General features: G+C 31.8%; 1 protein-coding gene across 4 annotated transcripts; it reads left to right on the top strand.

Annotated features, from left to right (window-relative positions):
- The first annotated feature begins 3,364 nt into the window (after window positions 1–3,364).
- Window positions 3,365–20,588, top strand: LOC116351693 (probable serine/threonine-protein kinase clkA). Of its 4 annotated transcripts, none has more exons than XM_031783826.1 (7): window positions 3,365–3,967; window positions 4,118–4,531; window positions 4,700–6,606; window positions 6,698–7,223; window positions 18,951–19,029; window positions 19,459–19,525; window positions 20,434–20,588. In XM_031783826.1, exons 1-7 carry the CDS (start codon window positions 3,536–3,538, stop codon window positions 20,549–20,551), a joined length of 3,543 nt encoding a protein of 1,180 aa, XP_031639686.1. In that variant the 5' UTR covers window positions 3,365–3,535; the 3' UTR covers window positions 20,552–20,588. The 4 variants fall into 4 exon arrangements, with proteins under 4 accessions (XP_031639686.1, XP_031639687.1, XP_031639688.1 ...); XM_031783828.1 differs by lacking the exons at window positions 3,365–3,967; window positions 4,118–4,531; window positions 4,700–6,606; window positions 6,698–7,223 and adding exons at window positions 13,956–14,443; window positions 14,616–15,188; window positions 16,022–16,238; window positions 16,384–17,547; XM_031783827.1 differs by lacking the exon at window positions 4,118–4,531 and having other exon boundaries at window positions 3,367–3,967.
- Window positions 20,589–20,967: the final 379 nt, after the last annotated feature.

The raw sequence follows: 20,967 nt of genomic DNA, 5'->3' as shown, positions 1-20,967 counted from the left end.
ACCATCAATTGTGATGTTTTCCTGAGATTTACGAACAAAAAATCATAGAAGTAAACAAATGATAAATAAAGAATGAATTTATTGTTTCTTACCTCGTTGCCGGATCGAACGTGTTTGCTAACGGTGGCGTTCCATGTACGAACTCCTGGATCGAGTCCAAGCACATAATCAAACTCAAAATGATTGTACTTCTCTTTGATGGTGTTGTTATCAAGTTCTGGTGTATTGCGTTCAGGCTTCACGAAACATAACGAAACTGCCACACTATCGGTTGCCACAGCAAAATCGAATTCCTTACCATTTCCAAGTTTCGAAATTTTTGGCAGGTCAAATATTAAATCCCAATAGATAGCTGGATTGCTATCGTATTCAGTTTTTTCAATGTTTATTGGCTGACCGCGTTTTCCTTTTGACGATTTCAATGCTCCAAATTTGCGCGCAATCAAATAAAAAAGATGGATATCGATGCGGATATGTTTCATATCGAAATCGTGGATTGGAACTACTAAAAAATTCTTTATTTTTGGCGGGAGTGGAGTGGTCGGCATGACATTGTTGTTCGGATCGCGTCGATATTGGAACCAGTGTTGTTTCAACATTTCATATTTCGCGTGAAAATTGAAAATTTGTCGCTGAATGTTTATAAATATTGGAATGGTTTGGAACCAGCGATCACGAATGAGATTCTGAAAGTGTACATTGATTGGCAATCCAATGCCTGCTGCTTCGTTTAATAGAAGATCGATGTTCGCGTTTCTCTCGACTCTACTCTGGAACATTACGATCTTCGTCGCACGTTTTACATCCAATTCAGTGATGAGATTTCCTTGTCGATTCAAATTCAGTTCGTAGCGCTTTAGCGTGAAAAATTTCTTGATGCGACTGAATGCCCATACTTTGATGTTATTTTTCACGTTTGTTATGTACTGAGTGATGAGATGATTGAATGCGTTCTCCATGCCCTCGCGAGCTGGCCAATTTTCTGGACGAAGAAAATCAGGACATGCTTGCTCCACAGTTCGTCGAATTGCAAGCGGTAATTTGTGGTAATTTTCTTGTAATACCGAGGTGAAACATTCACCAATTACACCATTCACGTATTTATTGAATTGATCATTCGTGTATTCATCGGATTCACCTTTAAAAAATCGAACATTTTCATCGTCAAAGGCTTTGTTTGCTTTGAACAAAAACAGTAATGACGCCAGAGTCGTAATCATTGTGGCCGAAAGGCACCAGTATGTGACCTGATCGATGAATGGTGCACGATACTCTTCCCGCAGCACTTGATTTAGAGTCATCTTCAACGACGTACTGCGCCCATTCTTGGCTCTCTTTCTTCTCATCGTGACAGATCTATTGTACAAAAATTAAAGAAAAAAAATACACCAAATATAGCATAGATCACAAACACAATAAGATATAAACACTTCTATCACAAATTAAATGAAACAGTAATGAAGAGCGCATTATAAATATCACCTCTTACCTCAACAAAGTGACTCTGTATTCTAAATCGAATGATGAAATTTATTTCCAACGAGACATCAAATATTTTGCCGATCGAAATGTTGTTGGAATATTCACAGTTAATTTTATCAACACTCTGTTATTTCGAAATTAAAACAAAGACAGTCACAAAACCAACTGTGAATATATCCATTCCACAGGGAACAGCATTCCGAACACACAAAATCGTTTTTGAAATGACAATAAAACCAATTGATCGCCCAAACCACGCTTCAAACACTCTCATATAATTCTCAAGAAATCCTGTTGAAAACAAAACAAAGTTTTATTGTAAACAAAATCGGTTGGTGCAAAAGTTGTTTATACTAACTACTGGATTTGGTTTGACACATATACACCGCGCGGATAGAAAAATGTCAGAAAGATGTCAGTTGCATTTCGAAAATTCAAAATAATAATTCCACAAATAAAGAAAATTAAATGCATTAAATGACGTATAAAAGAGTTCTCCTGCAGAGTTTTATTTATTTCTTTCCGAATAAATTGTTTATTTTTTTATTTGAGCGTAAGATTTAGATTTTCAATATAAAACTTAATGTATTGGGTTGTGTTCACATTATGTTGTCAAATGAAATATTATTGGAAGTGAAAGAAACAAGTGGATCCATTCCATTGGAATTCGTGGAAACTATGCATATAATCTCCGTTCCATTTGAAACGAAAATGACCACCAGAATGGGCCAAAACGTTACATTTTTCAACGTTAGAATGTACTAAAAACTTTACAAATTTGTTTGCTGGGATAATTTTATTCGTGTATTTTCTTTAATATGATATCCACGTGGTAAAAAATTGATAGAGAAATGAAGAAAGTTGTTTAAATTTCAAGGATATTTAATGTCGATATTTTTTTGGAAATTTTCCATTATTAATATATATTTATATTATTTTAATCCTTGAAATTTGTCTTTGACTTATGAACAATATGCGGGAGATATGTGTTTATTTGAGCTATATTATAGATAAAAAAATCGTCAAGTTTATTGTTTTTTTCGTCTGTGGTTGTTTCTGTTCTATTTGTGTTTGTAAAACACACATTTACCTAATCATTGAGCCAGCTGACAGTTTACAGCAGTACCAACGTTGCGCATTATATTCTGAAAATAAAAAATAGTTGATTTTCCGTTCCTTGTTGAACGTATATAAGAAAACCTTAATTCGAACAATATGAAGTGTTATGTTGAGATATGTGTTGTGTTGAGATTTTTCTCGAATTAAGCTTCATGTGATATTTAAAAAATATTTTTACCAACAATTTCATCAAGATAATAATTGTGAATCAAATTAGAAACGTCGTGATTATTCTTAATTTTCAGTCACTTCAACAAGTGAAAATAAATCAAGTGTTGAAATAAAGTTTTAATCATAATGAAAAAATATCACTCGATAAAATATGAAAATATTAATATCTACGAATCAAATCTCAATGAAATGCATATAGTTCATGAAAAATTGTGAATATTTTTTTTATTTTTTTGTTGATGCTCTCAAAATTATTTCTATTATATTCAATATATTTTTTTAAATAGACTCAATAGGCGCAAGTTTTTTAGCTATACTATGCATACTTTGTGTGTAACTCATCATTTTCAATTATAGTGTTGTCTATAATTAAGCTATCAATACAAAGAAAACTTCTTTGTATTCGAATTTGTTGAGTCATATCCAAATTTGTTTATAAGTATCAAAGATCATTTAACTATAGAAAATTCGATTTAAAGTTGATCGCCATTTTTTAATTCCTCTAGTTATCAGTTGTCGTGCAATCGTTAAGATTCTTCTTTTATGTAACGTTAAATAAAATCGTGAAAATAGTCATTTTTCTCTATTTCCCCTCTTTTCATTTTTTTCATGTTCATTCTAAATAATCTATTATTAGATTCTCAAACGTAAAGTGAATATCAGTACGTAATTTCAATTCCCATGAAAAGTGCAACATATATCTGTCAGTGTTACCGTTGGAAAATTATTGAAGGAATAAAATTCTATAAACTGTCTATTCAACATGTCCACTGAATTTGAATCTACTGCTGATAAATGTGCACCACGTAATGCGTTGTTTTGTTGTCGATCGCCAATCTGTTTGAATAATAGTCCACAATTGATGCCTGTCACAAACATTTCATTGGACTCGCAACACCAAAATCAATCAAAAGTTTATCCTGTGTTTGTACCAAATCTGTCGGATAGTGGACACTATCATAATTTGATTTCACAATCAATGAAGATTTCGGGCGAAACTCAAAAGAATGATCAGACCCCGAAGAGTATTGTATCAATGGATCCCGAAACATTAAAAACTCGTCGAATAAATAAATCACAATCTGCGCAAGATATTCGACATTATGGTATTAGTTTGCGGCGTGTAACGCCACCAAAATCAACGATTTCTGTGAAAAAAAACGATAATCCAATGATGAATGTTGTTTTACGCAAGGTATTTACTTATATTAATTGCAATCAATTACTAAGATTCCATTTTCATTTTAATTGCAATACATCAAAATATTAATTTAAAAAAATGGGTTAATACTTACATTAAAAGTATTTCGAAAATTTAGGCAGTTTTATCCATACGCATTTGCAGGTTGAAAAGAAGCTGCTTGAACCACCCAAATCCAGTAAACACGAAAAAAGTCCGCCTCCAAAAAAACTCACCCCAATTAGTACTAACGCTGGTATCAGCATAATAAAAGCGAAAAAATCACGAATTTTTTCAACTAACCAAAATTTAATTGCAAAATCAAAATCAATAAATTGTGTGCCAAAGAAAAATGAAATCGACCTAAAAACTTCATTGGCAATAGCGAAACCACCACAGCCACTAGCGTCACAGCCTGTAAATTTATTGAAAACACAAAGACCTCCTCTTGAAATTCATAAAATTGAGGGCGACAAAATCATCATTATAAGACGCGTTTCTCGAGCACAGCGTATGGCGGTCGACTGTGATCTAAAGCACAAGAGCTTACCTACACTTTCAACAGCTCCCCTTAAACAGGTTACAATATTCATGTGCTTTGTTGATAATCTCCTTTTATACTAATAATATTATTAAATTGGGCATCATCTCATTAATTGGATACTATAATACAAATGTGTGCTGTTTTTTATATAATAGCGTTATTTAAACCAAATAGTATGTTGTGATGTTTTTTTTTGTTTACAGAACCGTATTTCCACGTATGACTTTCCTATGTATTTTGAAAATGAACAAAGCATACATCACACAACACATACTTTTGTATCTCATCCTAAATCAAACAAATCACAATTAAATCATGGAGAGAACCCAACAGTACTCGCAAGGCAAAATAGTGAATGGACTAACACACCACACGCAAAGCCAATCGAAATAAATTCAATGTCTGAAACGAATGGACAAACCTCTAATCCGTTGTCAAAATCGTTATCACTTCAAGTATTTTCTGATGAAAGCCAATATTCTAATAACATGTTATCAGAATATAAGCAAAACAAAGAAAATGATGAATTATTAAATGCACAAATTTACAAAAGTATTGGAAAATTCATTCCAAATTTAGAACTCATGCAACTGAATTCAATTGTCCCGGTGAAAACTTCAACATCTACGAAATCAAATCGATATTATTTAAATGGTGGTCAATCATCTTCAAATAGTGATTTAATCGATTTGACTCCAAAAAAAATTGTCCCCGTTGGCGAAATGTACAATGAAGATATCGACTACATGAATAATTATTTGAAAAGTTTGCCTGATTACGATGAACTCAATCGAAAGATTACTAATGAACAGCAAAAATGTGAAGACATATATGACCGTCTTTTGTGCATAAATTCTTCATTGAAATCAGATCCTTTGCCTAAATCTAATTCATATCACAACATATCCACAGCATTGATAAAGCCAAATCAGTCCCTTTCCGCAAAAAACTACACAGCTAAAAATAAAATAATTCGTAGTTCGTCAAGTTCGATGGTCAATCATAGTTTAATTAACAACCCCGATAAATTTGGCATTACTCCAATAAAATCTATCAATTCGGCGCAAATAAACATGTCGCGAGGAGCGTCACAATCTAAAACCAATTTCAATGAAATTTATCGATTGCAAAACACTTTGCTAAAAAGCGCATCAAGTTCGAGCATTCAACGTAGCAATTCAAAAAAAGGACTTAATGATTTTTGGTCAGAAAACTTAGCCAAATCTACTCAACAAAAGTTAGGATGGAATTATAATAAAATTATGGCGAATAGAAAAGAGAACATGAATTTGAACAATTCTGAGGTTAATTTACCAGCGATAAGTGACATCATTGAGAAAGCACCAGAGATAAGCGGATATAAATTACAAAAAAATATGTCATTATCACATTTGGGAAAAAAAATTCAACAAAATGTTTCTCGAGAGGAATTGTATAATTTAATGTGTAATAATGTACAGATTTTGGAAGAGAAAAACAACTCCAAATGTGACCATGAGCCAAAATCAAACCAAATATGCAAGCCAGCAACATACGTTTTGCATGATAAAAAAAGCTCATTATTAAAGAGTTTTTCGCAAACCAATGTGTCATCTATTTATAGTGAATCTAAAGAAAACAAGCCACAAAAAAAAAACAGCATTCCAACATTATTCAAACCGCATTGCAAGAGTCACTTCTTTAGTTCAACCTTTAACAGTCCAAAAGAAAGTTCTACTTCTAAATTTTTAGTGAAAAGTTCGTCTAGTTCAACAATTGGCAAACTCAAAAATATGAAAAACGACATAAATGATAATATACAAATCAGAACTTCAGATAATATGCATTTGAGCACAGCGGAAACTTTTTCAAACATCCAAAACAGAATATCTAAGAATAATTACATGCCAAATACACAAAAAAAGTTTACATCTCACGGTATATCATCGTTGAATAAACAGAACAGTGTTCATTTTTTCACTGCACATACGATTCCACAATTAGGTCAGAACATTGCTGTTGATCAACATGAATCAAAAATAAAAGCACAGATAATGACACATCAAAATAATTCTACATTATGTCATGAAACGCTTTTGAATAGTCCAAATAATTATTTTATGAACAACAGGTAAATACAGTTGTATATTTGGATACAATCTTGTTCGAAATCTTTGAAATTCAACCACTTATTTGCTTCCTTTTATTTTTAATTCATTTAGTGTGAATAAATGTTTAAAAACATCGTTTCTATCCAAGAATACTGATAAAATTATTATGCGGCAAATTTCTGAAACATCGAATTCAGGTCTAAATTCCAAAACATTTATTGAATATATTGATGATAAAAAATTAAATGAGAGTAATTTCAACAACGTGTCCAACGTGGGAAATAAAAAAAACATCACACATCCAAAAATAGATTTTACTTCATCAAATTCAATAACAAAATCTACGATTCCATTATTTTCGCCCGACATTCAAACACGGATAATACAAAATAAAATAGATACATCTAAAGAGTTACTAGCGAAAGGGAAGGAACAGAGAAATACAAATTCTCATTACATTAATGTCGCAAGCTCCCTTGAATCATGTAGCGAAACAAATTCTTCAACTTGCAAATATAATAAAACAGCAAGAAGGCATCATCCATCTATGTACAATATCATTTCAAATGTCTACCAAGTATATGCTGATCAACAACCCAGTCAACAAAGAACATCGAAACACGCTTTTCACACAAAGGTGACCAGATGAAAAATATCGACTGCATTTTTTTAAACTTTGTATTTTTTCACTAATAATTACATTAAAAACGCAACATATTTCTTATAACTCTTGTTTTTGGACTAAATTTTAGTTTTTCAATGCGTGTGAATATTATTAATAACAATTCTCCTATTAAAATGCTAATATTTTTTAAGAAAATAAATTTAATAATATTTGAGTTCGTATGGAAATATTAACATGTTTTAATAAAAAAATATCATTTTATGATATTCTTTAATACTATTATGAGTGAAAAGCAACTCGTAGCTTTGGAAAGTTATATAAAAGTTCATCTTTGAAACACATAACATATAATGTTTAAATAATTTTCAAAATAATAATAATAATAATAATTGCGTTTAAATAATTCTTTCTGCGTAAAACCTACTGAAATCAATTCCTGATAATAGAGAAAAAAACAAACAAAAAAGTAGTATTTTAAGGAAAATTATTACATGGACATTTAATACATTTACATGTATTTTTCCAATATTTCTTAAGGACTTTCATATATTGATATCTTAATTTGAATTTTGATATCCACAAAGGTCTAAAAAAAACCTGTGTGAATAGTTTAACCACGATACGGCATAGGCAACCAATGTCGAAAAGTTTGAAGGTCGTTGTGTTTTTGAAAAATTCTCATTTTTCGTAAAAATATATATCGGTATACAACATTTTTCAGTCAAATTGAGAATTTGGATGTTTTAGTACAATTACGGCAGTAAGCGATATTTGAGTCAGAAATCTTGATTTTAGAGTTGGTGTTATACACAGAAATTCATGACTCATTAGATATTAAAGTCCGCTTTAAAACAGCAATGAAAGAATAGAAAATCCAAATTTTATTGTGATTAAATGTTATAAATGCAAATTTTCGAATATGAAAATTGGTAGTGGAGAGTTGGTAGTGGAGGAGAAAACCGAATCTGTTATTTACTTTGCATTTTTGAATTTTTAACATAACCGTATTTTTACTACCTGATATTATTTCAAACAAAATGAATATTCTCATCTTCAATCAAATATCAACTTCGTATAAAATACATCTAGCAGCTGCTACAGTACGTTTTTTTATATAGAGTCATCGATATTTTAGACAAAAATTTCAAATATTCTAAAAATATTTTTGGTGTCGCTAGATGGCACTCTAAGCTACGGCGCACAACAAATTTGACAGTTCTCAAATCAGTACAGTGTTTGTTGTGCAATCAAAACATGAATTCCGAATATTTTTCAAAACGTTTTGAAGCAGTTTTTTTGCAGTTTGGACCAAAATGGTCAATAGTGAAGGTCGCAAAACACATTCAAAAGTCAAGAGGGTTCGTAACAGAGTGGATTCAGCCCAATGTTAAGCCAAACCGAGCCTCCTCGCCAGAGCAAGATAAGCCAATAATTAAGTTGTTCGACGAAAATTGAGCCAAGGTGCCTATGTCGTTGAGCCAAGGTGCCCATATAACTCATTTGCGGAGTAATTTTGTCGATGACGGGACTGTGCGGAGTTCGGCGGAGATAGCATGCAAATGCTGTGTGTACCAGTGCAACAGCATTTTTTGCTGTTCATAGATTTATTTTGTCCAATCGAACATCTTAGTAGCCGTACACACAGCTAAGTTACTAATCATCTGCGTAAGAATGATACACATAGAAGTGCTGTTACCCTCGTACACACAGAGTTTGTATGTCATCTCCGCCAAACTCCGCACAGTCTCGCCACCGTCAAAATTACTCCGCAAATGAATTATATGGGTGTTGAACGGCTACGCCATCTCAAAATAGACGTCTCGCGCTTCAAACTCAAGAAAAGATTAGATGTCGCCGGTTTTCATTATCGCAGTACAATGAAAAAATCACTTTTGACAGAAAACCAGAAGAAAAACGCATTGAGTGGGCAAAGCAAAATTCAACGACCGATTGGAGCAAAGTTATTTACACCGATGAGTCATCGTTTTGGCTGGTGAACAACACTACTCATGCCTGGTCCACAGCCGAAAAGAGAGTGGTCGTTCGCACGGTAAAGCATCCGCAAAAGGTGCATTTTTATGGTTGCTTCTACGGTACCGCTTGGAAAGAGGAAAATGGAATAAAACAAATGGACTGGTCGCCATAGTCACCCGATTGCAATCCGATCGAAAATGTTTGGGCCATTATTAAGGCAATGCTTCGTGGTAAAACACACCGCAATTTGAAGCAGCTGGTTCATTCATTCAACGCCAGTGGAAAGGTTTTCAACGCGAATATGCTGAAAATTTGAGCAAAAGTATGCCGAATAGATGTGCCCGTGTGATCGAGAAGGCAGGAGAATTGATTAAATATTGATTATCAATACTCAATCGCTGTTAATTTTGTTCCGCTTCGGGAGCATTTACCATTCAATGACATGCATTTCGAAAAATTGTTCAGCAATATTCTCCGCTTCAGCATTTGGCATAATGAAAGCCAGTTTTTGCTGTATACCAATCTAAAATAATAATTAAAATACCAACTGATTGTTAAAATGATTATTGTTACAATTAATTTCTTCATTTTGTGTGTTGTGGAAATTTGTTCCTAGGGTGAAACATTTTCAACATAATATTGTGGCCAACATTGTGGAAAAACATGTCTTATGGTCTCCAGTTTCAAGATATGAAAGAATTTTCAACTTTCTATTTTATATAAGACAGCGACTTGGAAATAAAAGAGGACTATTTAACTGGAAAATCATAAAAAATTGGGGTAGCCTAACCACCATGAAAACTTTTGAATCCTGACCAAAATACATAATATCAGCATGTTTGATGACATTTCGATCAAAACTAAGGGTACCTCCCATACAAAATTTGAAAAATATTTCCACCCTATATAGATGGAGAAGCACCAAAGCAAATTTAATTAAAATAAAATAGCGTGTGATTCACTTCAATAAATTTTGTTTATGTATTACAATTTGAAAAATGTCTTGTGTTTCAAGTTAAAATTGTTTTTTCAAATGTTCCATCTTGAAAAAATCAGTTTGGGTGTTTCGTAAATATGTTATTACGTAAATTGAGAGAAATTGGAAAATTGTTTCTTATTGTTATACTGCGATTGTACGACCTATGTGTGTATACATTGAAAAGCATTTGTTTGAGCCCTCTATACCAGGTCTCCGAGAGTTTCATTTAAGCGTGCCATGTAGCAGAAATACAATGAAAAACACGAAAAAATCTTCAAACGATTTTTCATGCTTTTTCGATGTAAAAGTCGATTTTTTTGTACACAGTAAGTACCCGACTTTCAGAACACATTGCGCTAGGTCGGAAGTGAATCTTGTGAAGCAGGTGGATCCGACCTAGCGCAATGTGTTCTGAAAGTCGGGTACTTACGATGCACCAAAAAAAAAAACGTATTTTCTGTATCATAACTAAATGGTCAATATCGCCAGGTGCGATCAGAACGGAAGATGGTTTAATGCCAAATCGCTCATCCCTGCATGTAATTTCTCTATGTATGGCATTGTGTCTGCAAATCAACATTCTATTCACACACAATTTGATCTTATATATTTTGAAGCGCAATAAAAATCGTTGACAAAAAATTAAAAGCGATGGCCACAATGCATTCACTGTTAACAAGTTTTACAATGCAACACTTTGGGTTTACACATTTCTATATTGTGAGTAGAAGTCTCACTTTCATTCTCGGACAATCATATAAAATATATTATTTTACATACATTCAAACGCATTATTAAAAAAAATTGAATGAATGCTACATAAGAACTACAATTTATGCACCTCATATTTTGCTAAGAAACTACCCATGACCGACAACATTCGAGGTGAACCCCTTCGAGGTGATGCAGCGCCGACACCAATTGATATTTTTAATTGTAGCTGAAAGAGAAAGTTTTCAGATGTTTTCACTCATTTAAGCAAATAATTCATAATCAACTACATCATACGGTTTCGGGCACCATTGAGTGCGGTTGATTTTATTTTAAAGAGTATTTTCGACTGCTTATCTCTATTTTAATTTTCAAAAGGTATTCAAAAATAAATAATTATTAAAGAGTACAAATTTTCGGGTAACATACTACGCATATTCCTATTATGTTAGAAAAAATTCAATTTATAGTTCAAACTATTTTGTTGGTTTGATGATTTTTCTAAAACAGATTTGGTTTTAAATGAACTCATGAATATTGTGCGCATCTCTTGTGAACATGGGTCAAGCACAACAAAACTTATTTTTAGTTTGAATCGCTAACATTCAAATATTCAACAGACTCGTTGAATAGCTATAGCATCGCTTGACGTTTCGTATGTGGAAAATATATCAGCAATGAAAAGTTTCGCAACTTTTCATAATTTAAAAAATTATATTGGGTGTATAAATTAATTTTGAGGGATTTTTGTGTGAAAAGAAACATTTATTTAAAATAACAAGAATGAGTACTTTAACCAATGTATTGCCCATCGTTTGCTATGACTTCCGCCCATCTTCTTGGTAGCTTGTCGATTCCGCGTCGAAAGAATTCCTCGTCTTTTGAGGCTATCCATTCATCGATCCATTTTTGCACTCTTTTAGGATTTCGAAACGATATCTCGGAGCAAGGTCTGGAGAGTACGCGGGTTGATCACGCCGATCCCAACCGAAATCTTGTACTTTTTTTTTAACGATGTCTGCTCGATGTGGCCTGGCATTATCATCGTGAAACACAACTTTGTCTTGTTTAGACGCTATCCGTGGCCGTTTAATCTTCAATGCATGCTCCATTTTGATTAATTGCATGCGGTAGCGTTGGGCTGTAACCATTTCACCTGGTTTTAGCAGCTCATAATACACGACACCTTTTTGATCCCACCAAATACACAGCATAACCTTCTGGCAATGAATGTCTCGTTTTGACTGCGATGGTCCTGGTTGGCCTGGATCAACATACGCTCCTTTACGTTTGGGGTTGTCGCAATAGACCCACTTTTCATCGCCCGTGACAATTCAACTCAAAAAACTATGTTTTTTGCGTTCTTTGAGATGTTCTCTGCATGCTGTGATTCGTGCTTTGGATTTTCAGTCAGTTGATGTGGTACCCATTTTCCTACCTTTCGAATCTTTCCCATGGCATGTAAACGTCCGGAAATGGTTGCTTGAGTTACATTTAACTCCATTGCGAGTTCTTTTTGGGTTCGGGCCGAGTTTTCATCCAATAATGCTTGCAATTCTGCATCTTCGAACTTTTTTGGCTGACCTGACCGTTCTTGGTCTTCCACGTTGAAATCACCACTTTTGAAGCGTCAAAACCAGTACTCGCATGTTTTAATCGATATTTTATGGTCAGAACCATAAGTTTCCGACCATGATCGATGGCTCTCAGCGGCACTTTTCTTCGAATTAAAAAAGAAAAGTAAAACTTCCCGCAAATGCGGTTTTTTTGGCACATATGCTGACATGATTGTAAGCGAAAAAATTATGTTGTTTACACTTTGACAAAATAACACATTCTGAAAACTAATGTCAAATGATGTGGCTTTCAATAAAGTTACAGTATGGTCCGATGCGTTACAGTACAAGTTACGCCATTTGGTAGAAATCCCTCAAAATTAATTTATACACCCAATATTTTTTTCTTGTTATTATAAAAAAAAAAATATTTTTTTCTATGAATTCCACTGTATTTCGAAAAAATTATCTGTGAATGTGTCACAAAAGATTAACTATGTAAATTTTCGGTAAGCAAATATTAGCTTAGTGCTAGATATTGCTAATTACGTATGTATGTTTTTAGTTTCAAATTTCTATCAGTTTTTGCCTTTATTTGAAAAACTCTCAGAATAAATAAATATTAAGAAAAGTTAGCCCTAAGAAGATCTTTTCCTTTCGAATAACTTTTTCGATAAAATCCTGGATTTTCATATTTTGAGCCGAGAACGAACTTTAAAATTCATAGCCGGACATTATTTTGCGAAAACAATTTTTAACTACGAACTTTACTATTTTCACTTTTATTCCCTTAAACAAAGAACTACATTTTTTGAAATGCAATAGTAATTCATTGCGAAATTGACACCGACCATTTATAAGAGCATTTATTTTTTATTTTATTTTATTATTTATTAAAAATATATGAAAGTGAATACAGCGTACAATTGCATTTAAAAAAATGTTTTTTTATAGATTTTTCTTTCAAAAATAAATTGAAAGAGTTTTCTTCAAAAAATCACAAAATTTTTGACAAAAACAATAACTATTGACTGCCGAAAAAGTTTTCTTCCCAAAAATGTCTTATTCTACGCTCTGGTATATAGAATGTTTTGTATTTGTAAGAACGTTTTTTTCCCATTCAACCAATTCATTCAGAAGATAAGCAGCCTCCTGAATATTTTATATGATGTCATACAATATCCTTGTTTGAATATTTCAAATAATGAACAAAATTCGAGATTATACTGCTTTGTTCAATCATTTGAGTTATTTTATGAGTTAAAGACAACGACAGTCATTGCACCAAAACTTGTGCTAGATGAATATACAAAGAAAAACGGAATGAGCTGAAAAGCAACAAACATTCATATTATTTTTAGAATGACATTTTTTGTACAGTGATGCTGTCTTTTATAGACTGAGCGACTGTGAATAAATTTTTTATACTTAGTTTTATATTACTTAAGAGTAAAATACGCACTATTTTTGGTTTTCTAAGGTGTATATAAACAATGAAATCTGTTTTTGAAATCATATCTAAAAATTAAAATTACTTACGATTTATAAATTTTCGTTTTGGAATATTGATTTGAAGCATTCCTTTAATCATATTATTTCAATTAACCACAAAGGTTGTTGATATAGCGGGAGTTCTTAGAAGTACTTGTAATTTTGAAGTACGATCATTTAAAAAAATATAAGCACCTTCTTATTTTATTTTTAATTTCATCTATTTCACATCGTTCACAACGAATACCTTCAAACTTTCGAAATACATATACAATCTTAATCATATATGTTATATGTCATTTTCCCACGAAACATTTTTCCGAATGTGATCCGATTAATTCCGGAAAGAAGCTCTCGTAAAAATGTTTGGTGGGAGATATTATGTGTGTTCTTGAACAATATAAATAACATAGGGTACTCACACAACCATAGTCACTAAAGTTGAAAAAAAAAGTATTTACTTCGCACAGATAGATTTCGCCCAGCTCTCTTTTTCCTTCATTGTAGAATTCGTTTTTTCGGTAAGGACAATAGTAAAATCTTTTTTGTAATTTTGTTTTATCTTTTTGATCCAAAATTACTGGAATTTGATTAAATAATGTATAAATTAGATTAAAATTGGTGTCACGATTTGCTTGTTAGGATTTCATATTTAATTTTATCAGTAAATATAAAAACGGTTGTTTTCAATAGTTGTGAAGGAAACCCACATCCTTAGCGAAAAAATGTTCAAAATTAGACCATGGAGTTTTCATCATATACGACGGATCCTCTGAAATTCATTAACCAATTACATCAATTTTGTTAGTACTTTATACAAACAATTTCTGATTTATGTGAAATTTTGTAAATGTGATGTAACTGTTTCAAAACGAATGACACGTAAGAAAATGTGACTTAACTATGATAGAAACTGCGTGGAATAAAAAAATTGCCAGTAACCGTCATCAACTACGAAATTGATAATTTTCCTTTCCAACAAACTTTATTTCATTTGTGAAAGAACTGTAAAAAAAATTGTGCAATACATACAGTTGTGTTAGTTACGTGACTGATCTAAGAAATAAAATAAATAGATAAAATGGCTAATTCGCCACCTACATCTTCATCGACGATAACTCCTTCGCGACGATATCGTTATTCACGTAGCTCAACAGCTAGTGTAACACAGTTACTTTCTGACGGTTGCAATAGTTTATTGCAGCGTTTTCGCCGAAATCCAAGCGAACGTCCAGAAAAAAAGAGGAATGTTTTACCAAACACAAGGTAAAAATAACAACAGTACATGTTAAATAATAATAAATTATTTGAACTTTTACATTTCAATTTATCTTGTGATTGCAAATCTGGTGATATGATCGAATATTTAAAAAAAAGAAATATATGTAAAAACTATATTATTTACATATATAAACAATTATGCAATAAAAAATTGAAACTTTTTTAATACAAAGAATAGTTATGTGAAAGTCAATCTAATTAAAATATAATTTGTGCATAAAATAGGCAAAAAAAACATATAAAATTGAATCTATTTTATTTTTGAATGAATTTAAATATAAATAATTTAAATGTTATCTGTTTATTTTTTCTCTGTGCATGTTGGATATTATAGATATTTTTTTAAATTTCTGTTCTATGTATAATATTTTTCTTGATTTCTCAGTTCCACAAAAAAGTCACTTCAACCTACGTATTTTTTGTGATATTTCTATAATATCTATTTTGAGGCCATTAGTTACCGCTTTTATTGTTTTTTTAATATTTCATAGAGTTTTTCAAAAACAGATAACGACTTTATCTCTGATTTTGATACAAGGTATTAGTAAAAATGAAAGTAGTAAATTATATCATATTCTATCAATATTTTATTGTTAAAAGTATTTTGAAGCTCTTTTCTCTTCTATTTGGCTTGACATCAATTCATTTGCAAAAATTTACATTTTTTTCTAATCTGCTCTCAAACTCCCGTATTTTTTTATTTTCAAATGAAGAATATATCCATACTGTTAAGTTTTTGGTTATTATTCGATCGTATTCGCCAGTATTTCATGATTACTGTAATGATTTTCATGACTACTATCAAATAATCATTTTAGATCCAAAGAATCAAGTCCTAAAGAAAATCCAAATATGTCGAGTAAACACACATTAAATGATCGGCTTAAAAACCAAGTAAATGATTTGACCTCAGCTACTGGAAGTGCTTTAGCTACATCAGCTTTGGATCGACTTCGATATAATTTAAGTCCTGTTACGTCATATTACAAACCTCTGATAAAAACATTCACCAGACGAGATGATTCACCTAGCAAAGTTAGTAGTAAACATTTAAAAAAATCTGCTGAAACAAAGAACAAATAATCTAAATCATGATTGTATTGGAAAATATATTTCTGATTAATTTTATCATTCTCTTGATCTCATTTCAATTATAATTGTACCGGTGTACATTTTATAGAAAAGAGATGATGGTGATAAAACCCCAGTAGCTGATGAAAAAATATCAACTATATCAAGAATCGAGTCCAAATATTCGGAAGTGTTAGGCCGACGAAGGCATAAAGAGCTGAGTGAAAAAGAAGATCGTGATAAAACGCTAGAACCTGATAAAATCAGTTTTACACCCTTATCTCGAAGTGCAACAACAATTTTGTCATCTGGTGCTGTTGCAAAAAAGGAATCAACACCATATCGTTTGCTTCGAAACTACTCGGATCGAAAGCCAACACTTACTGGCCTTTCAATGAGTAACTATGGTCCAAGGAGTGATTTCAATATATCACAGCAAAAGGCTCCATTTTCTGTCACAAAATCAAATTATTTAGAGTCTCCACCCATGAGACATAAAGATTCAGTATATGATCTCAATGGCAAACGAGTTTCAACTTCCAGTCGATATAATAATTATGATAATTTGAGCTTAAATACAAAGACTGGCTTTTTTGAAGGTCGAGATAAAGAAAATATTTTTAAATCAAAATATGAGCCTAGTCGATTATACGCTGAACTAAATAATAATGAAATATTTAGCCGAGATCGAAATATTCCACGATACCATAAAGAATATCGACGTACAGCCACAACAAACAACTACACTGATAAATTCTTAGATACTCCATCAACTTCAAGTGGCTATCGAGACCTTCATATCAGCTCAAGAGGTTATAATCCAGAGCAAAATTTAGACTATCAACGATCGAATACGCAAAAGTTTTTTGATTTGGAGTCAAAATCGTCAATACGTAATTTGAACGATGACGAAACAGTCAAAAGCGAAGCTGTCAAAGAACGTGAAGCAAGGCGAAAAGAAATACAAGGTTTAATTGCAAAATATGCACAAATAGATGACGTCTTCTTACGAGCCATAGATAATAATATCGCACCTAGTGACACAATCAGAACCCGCAATAGTATCAATAATAGCAGATTGAATAGTATGCGTACAAATGATGGTACAACGTCTGATTTATTAAATTATAGTAATGTGGCAGATAAAGGTGTGAGCCAATATCCACATATGCAAGACAAACAAACGACATTTATGCCACTATCAAAAACACAAAGTGTATCCTCAATGTCTTCTACCAACCGATCACGCATTCCAAAAACTTTGTCAACATTTGTAAGAAAAAGAAAAAGTATTCAAGGATCAAACTACTAATATTTATTCACATTTTTTACATATGCTTAACATTTCAACATAGACTTCTTTTTTATTTTATCTACTTTTTTTGGTTAACTAACCAATTAATTTATTAATGAAGAATATACCTGAAACCAAATATTCAATAGAGTCATAATTTACTAGAATAAAAACATTCAATTTATTTATAAAAATATTCATGTCTATAAGAATTCAAAAGTAAAAATATTAGATTAAGAACAAAAAATTACATATTAAAGATATCCATTGCATAAAAGATTTTTTTTTTTGGAAAACTATAAACATGGATGACTCATTGAAGAATGTCAAAATGTATATTTGTAAAAACATTAAAATTGTGCGAAAATGTATTAACACTCTGCTTCTTTTTTCAACATGCAATGTATTTCAATGAACTAAAACTGAAATCTTATCATCCGATCAATTTATTTTAACATATTAATTAGTGTTACTAAGATAAAAATGAATGCAGAAACTTATTAACACTTTCAAAGTGGAAGCAATAAAACCCAATCTTACCATTGCATAATTGATGATTTTTTCCCCTTTTGTTGTCGACATGTAAGTCTAAAGAGTTGAAGTAATAAGTTTACTTACCCTGTTTGCTTTATTTAAAATCTGTTTTATATAAAACACAAAGAAAATATTTTTGTGCAAATGAAAGCAATCGTTTGAATATTCATGAATATTATTGAACATGTGTTGCAACAGAAAAGGGTGAGGCAAATAGTACAAAATGTTATGCGGTTTGACTCGACCCGTTCTGTTGTAAATCTTTTGTCATTGTCCTGTACATGAGTTTTTTACAGAACACAGCACGACTGCGTTAATTTGATTTCCGTTCCTTTGGCTTATTTTTTGAATCATTTTTATATGGGACTGTACTAAGAAAAATTACATCTTCAAATATTGTTTTAAAATAATACAAACGATTTTTTCAATTGCATTTATAATTTGTTTCAAGTACATATTATCTTATCGAAAAACGAAATCGTATTTTTCTCGTGTCTACGATTATTATGTATGACGATGATTGCTTGCTGTTTCCTCTGCCAAAACTACACGATATTGTTCTACGACCGACATCCAATATGAATATCGAAAAACTAAATCATTCAATTTCACCTTATAATAAACAAAAAATCTTATACTCAACGCCCACCTATCTAAATGATCTATTATTGGTTCAATTGCAACAACAATGTTACAATGACTATTAAATTACTCGGAATGATTGTGGGATTTGTTGATATGGACTAAATATCGGATTTACGAAATATGGACGTCACTGTATGCTGCATAATTGAATATTAAATACGATACGTGGATGACGATGATGACCTTTTTTGATGTATGACTAGGCATTGAAAGCACCAGCTATACAAGATGATGCTGATGGCCATTTGATTTATCGTACTGGCGATATTCTACATAACAGATGTTCGTTATAATTTTGTGACTTTTTTTTACAGATTTTATCATTAAGCAAAGTTTACAAATCTTTATTTCGTGGAAGCTTTAATATGAAACTGATTGAATTTTTTTGAAATTACAATACATAGAAACTATTAAAAAAGCACGAAATTCAGTTTTGTTATATTTGCTCTACAGAAAATTACATTGTAAAGATGTTTGTGAACCACTATGCAATTTCTAATATTTTAAATTCAGACTTTCTTTGATATTTCAAATTATTTTAAATTTTCATTTAATAACCCGAAGATTTTTTTATTCGAATGGAAAAACTTGCATCACAAACATTTTTAACATCGATTGAGATAAGTGTATCTTTAGAAAATTGATTAACATTTTTTTTTAAAAGCAATTTTTTTTTATAACCGAAGTTTCAAACATACTTTTTCATTACAGATAAAATCATGGCAACACTGGGTGAAGGAACGTTTGGTAGAGTTGTAAAAGTCAAAGATATGCAAATGTACGTATATAATAAGAGTGTGTGAAAATTGAAACAAATTGAAGCAATGGTAATCAAATTAAACCAATCGCTTCATTATTTTTTATAAAAAAGAAGGAAAAAAGTTTACCTGAGTCCATAGCTGGGCAGACTGAAAAATTCAGGGGGGATTGGGGGGAATTTTCTAAAAAACTCCTAGCAAAATAGGAAAATTTCATCTATGATCCAAAAACCCTAGCAAAATGAGAAAAATTCTATCCAAAATCATGAATTTTGTAAGGAGTTACGCAAAAATTTGATGATTTTGTAAAGGGGTAAGTCAAAAAATATATGCCTCAGGGGGGTAATACCCCCTCCCCCTGTCTACCCAGCTATGCCTGAGTCGGTTTCAGAAGTAATTCTAAAAACAGCTTACTAGTGATGGTATCTAGCCATAGATCCTGTCAATCAGCCATAGAGTAGTGGTTAGCATGCCAGATTTGAGAGCGAGAGGACACGAGTTCGATTCTCGGTCAAATTTGTACCGGTATTTTTCCACCGTGATTCGCTCAAGTATCGTCAATGGTTTAATGCGGAATAGATTTGGCAGCGTTTCGGCCTAGTGGAGTGCTTCGGAAGGCACTTAAAACCCTGCACAACGTGCTGTTTGAACCTTTTGACCGTTTCCTCTTTGCCAAAAAAATATCACTGGTTAAGGTTCAGCTCAGCTTAGGCAACTTTACGAAAAGTCAGGAGAACTTTTACACTTGTTTTATAGTAGTTGTATTTGATTGTTGAATTGCCGTTTATTTTTTTCAATTAAAAATTCCCATACTTTTGCTCGGACACTCTTCATTAAGAAGATTACATATTTTCAGAGATTATTGATTCGAAAGTTCATAGACAAAATTGAAACTTAATTTTTTTTGTAATTCATTGTTTTTATATAGGGACTACTCGATGGCATTAAAAATTATCAAAAACGTGGAAAAATACAGAGAAGCGGCCAAACTAGAGATAAATGCCTTGGAGAAAATTGCCCAACGTGATCCAAATTGTGAACAGTAAGATTATTTAATTTCAATATGAACTACATTCATATTCATTCGGGTTTCAATATTTTCTTGAGTTAATTGACAATTATTCGAATACCTTTTTTATCGATTAATTGAAATTCTAGAATTGATGGTTGATTGGTGTTTAGCATTCTTTATTTATTACTCTGTAATATATTAGAATGATTAAATATTGATTAATATTGACAAATTTTGTTTGAAAAATAATCCTTTTTTTTAAACGAGTAGATATTTTTTGATAAGACTTCACTATAGTGGATCAATTTGTAATGCAAATTCACCCATTACCAGGCACAAATTCACGGTCAAATTTGGTACGCAAAAAATACACTAGTACGCAAAACATACGACAAAGTCCTGTATATAGATGTCCTATTAACATCGAAATATTAACATATCTTATTACTA

The sequence above is a fragment of the Contarinia nasturtii genome, unplaced genomic scaffold, assembly GCF_009176525.2.
Source record: "Contarinia nasturtii isolate CC-2019 unplaced genomic scaffold, AAFC_CNas_1.1 Cnas_scaffold_6046, whole genome shotgun sequence".
Lineage (NCBI taxonomy): Eukaryota > Metazoa > Arthropoda > Insecta > Diptera > Cecidomyiidae > Contarinia > Contarinia nasturtii.
Note: the sequence above shows the minus strand (reverse complement) of the source record. Positions and strands in the feature narration are given on the sequence as shown.

What these genes read in the sequence shown, in the direction of transcription:
- LOC116351693 (XM_031783826.1), top strand. Translation starts at nt 3,536, where the DNA reads ATGTCCACTGAATTTGAATCTACTGCTGATAAATGTGCACCACGTAAT. An exon ending in TGAATGTTGTTTTACGCAAG is followed by an intron (nt 3,968 to 4,117) that starts GTATTTACTTAT and finishes ACGCATTTGCAG; the next exon opens with GTTGAAAAGAAGCTGCTTGA. An exon ending in AAAGTCAAAGATATGCAAAT is followed by an intron (nt 19,526 to 20,433) that starts GTACGTATATAA and finishes GTTTTTATATAG; the next exon opens with GGACTACTCGATGGCATTAA.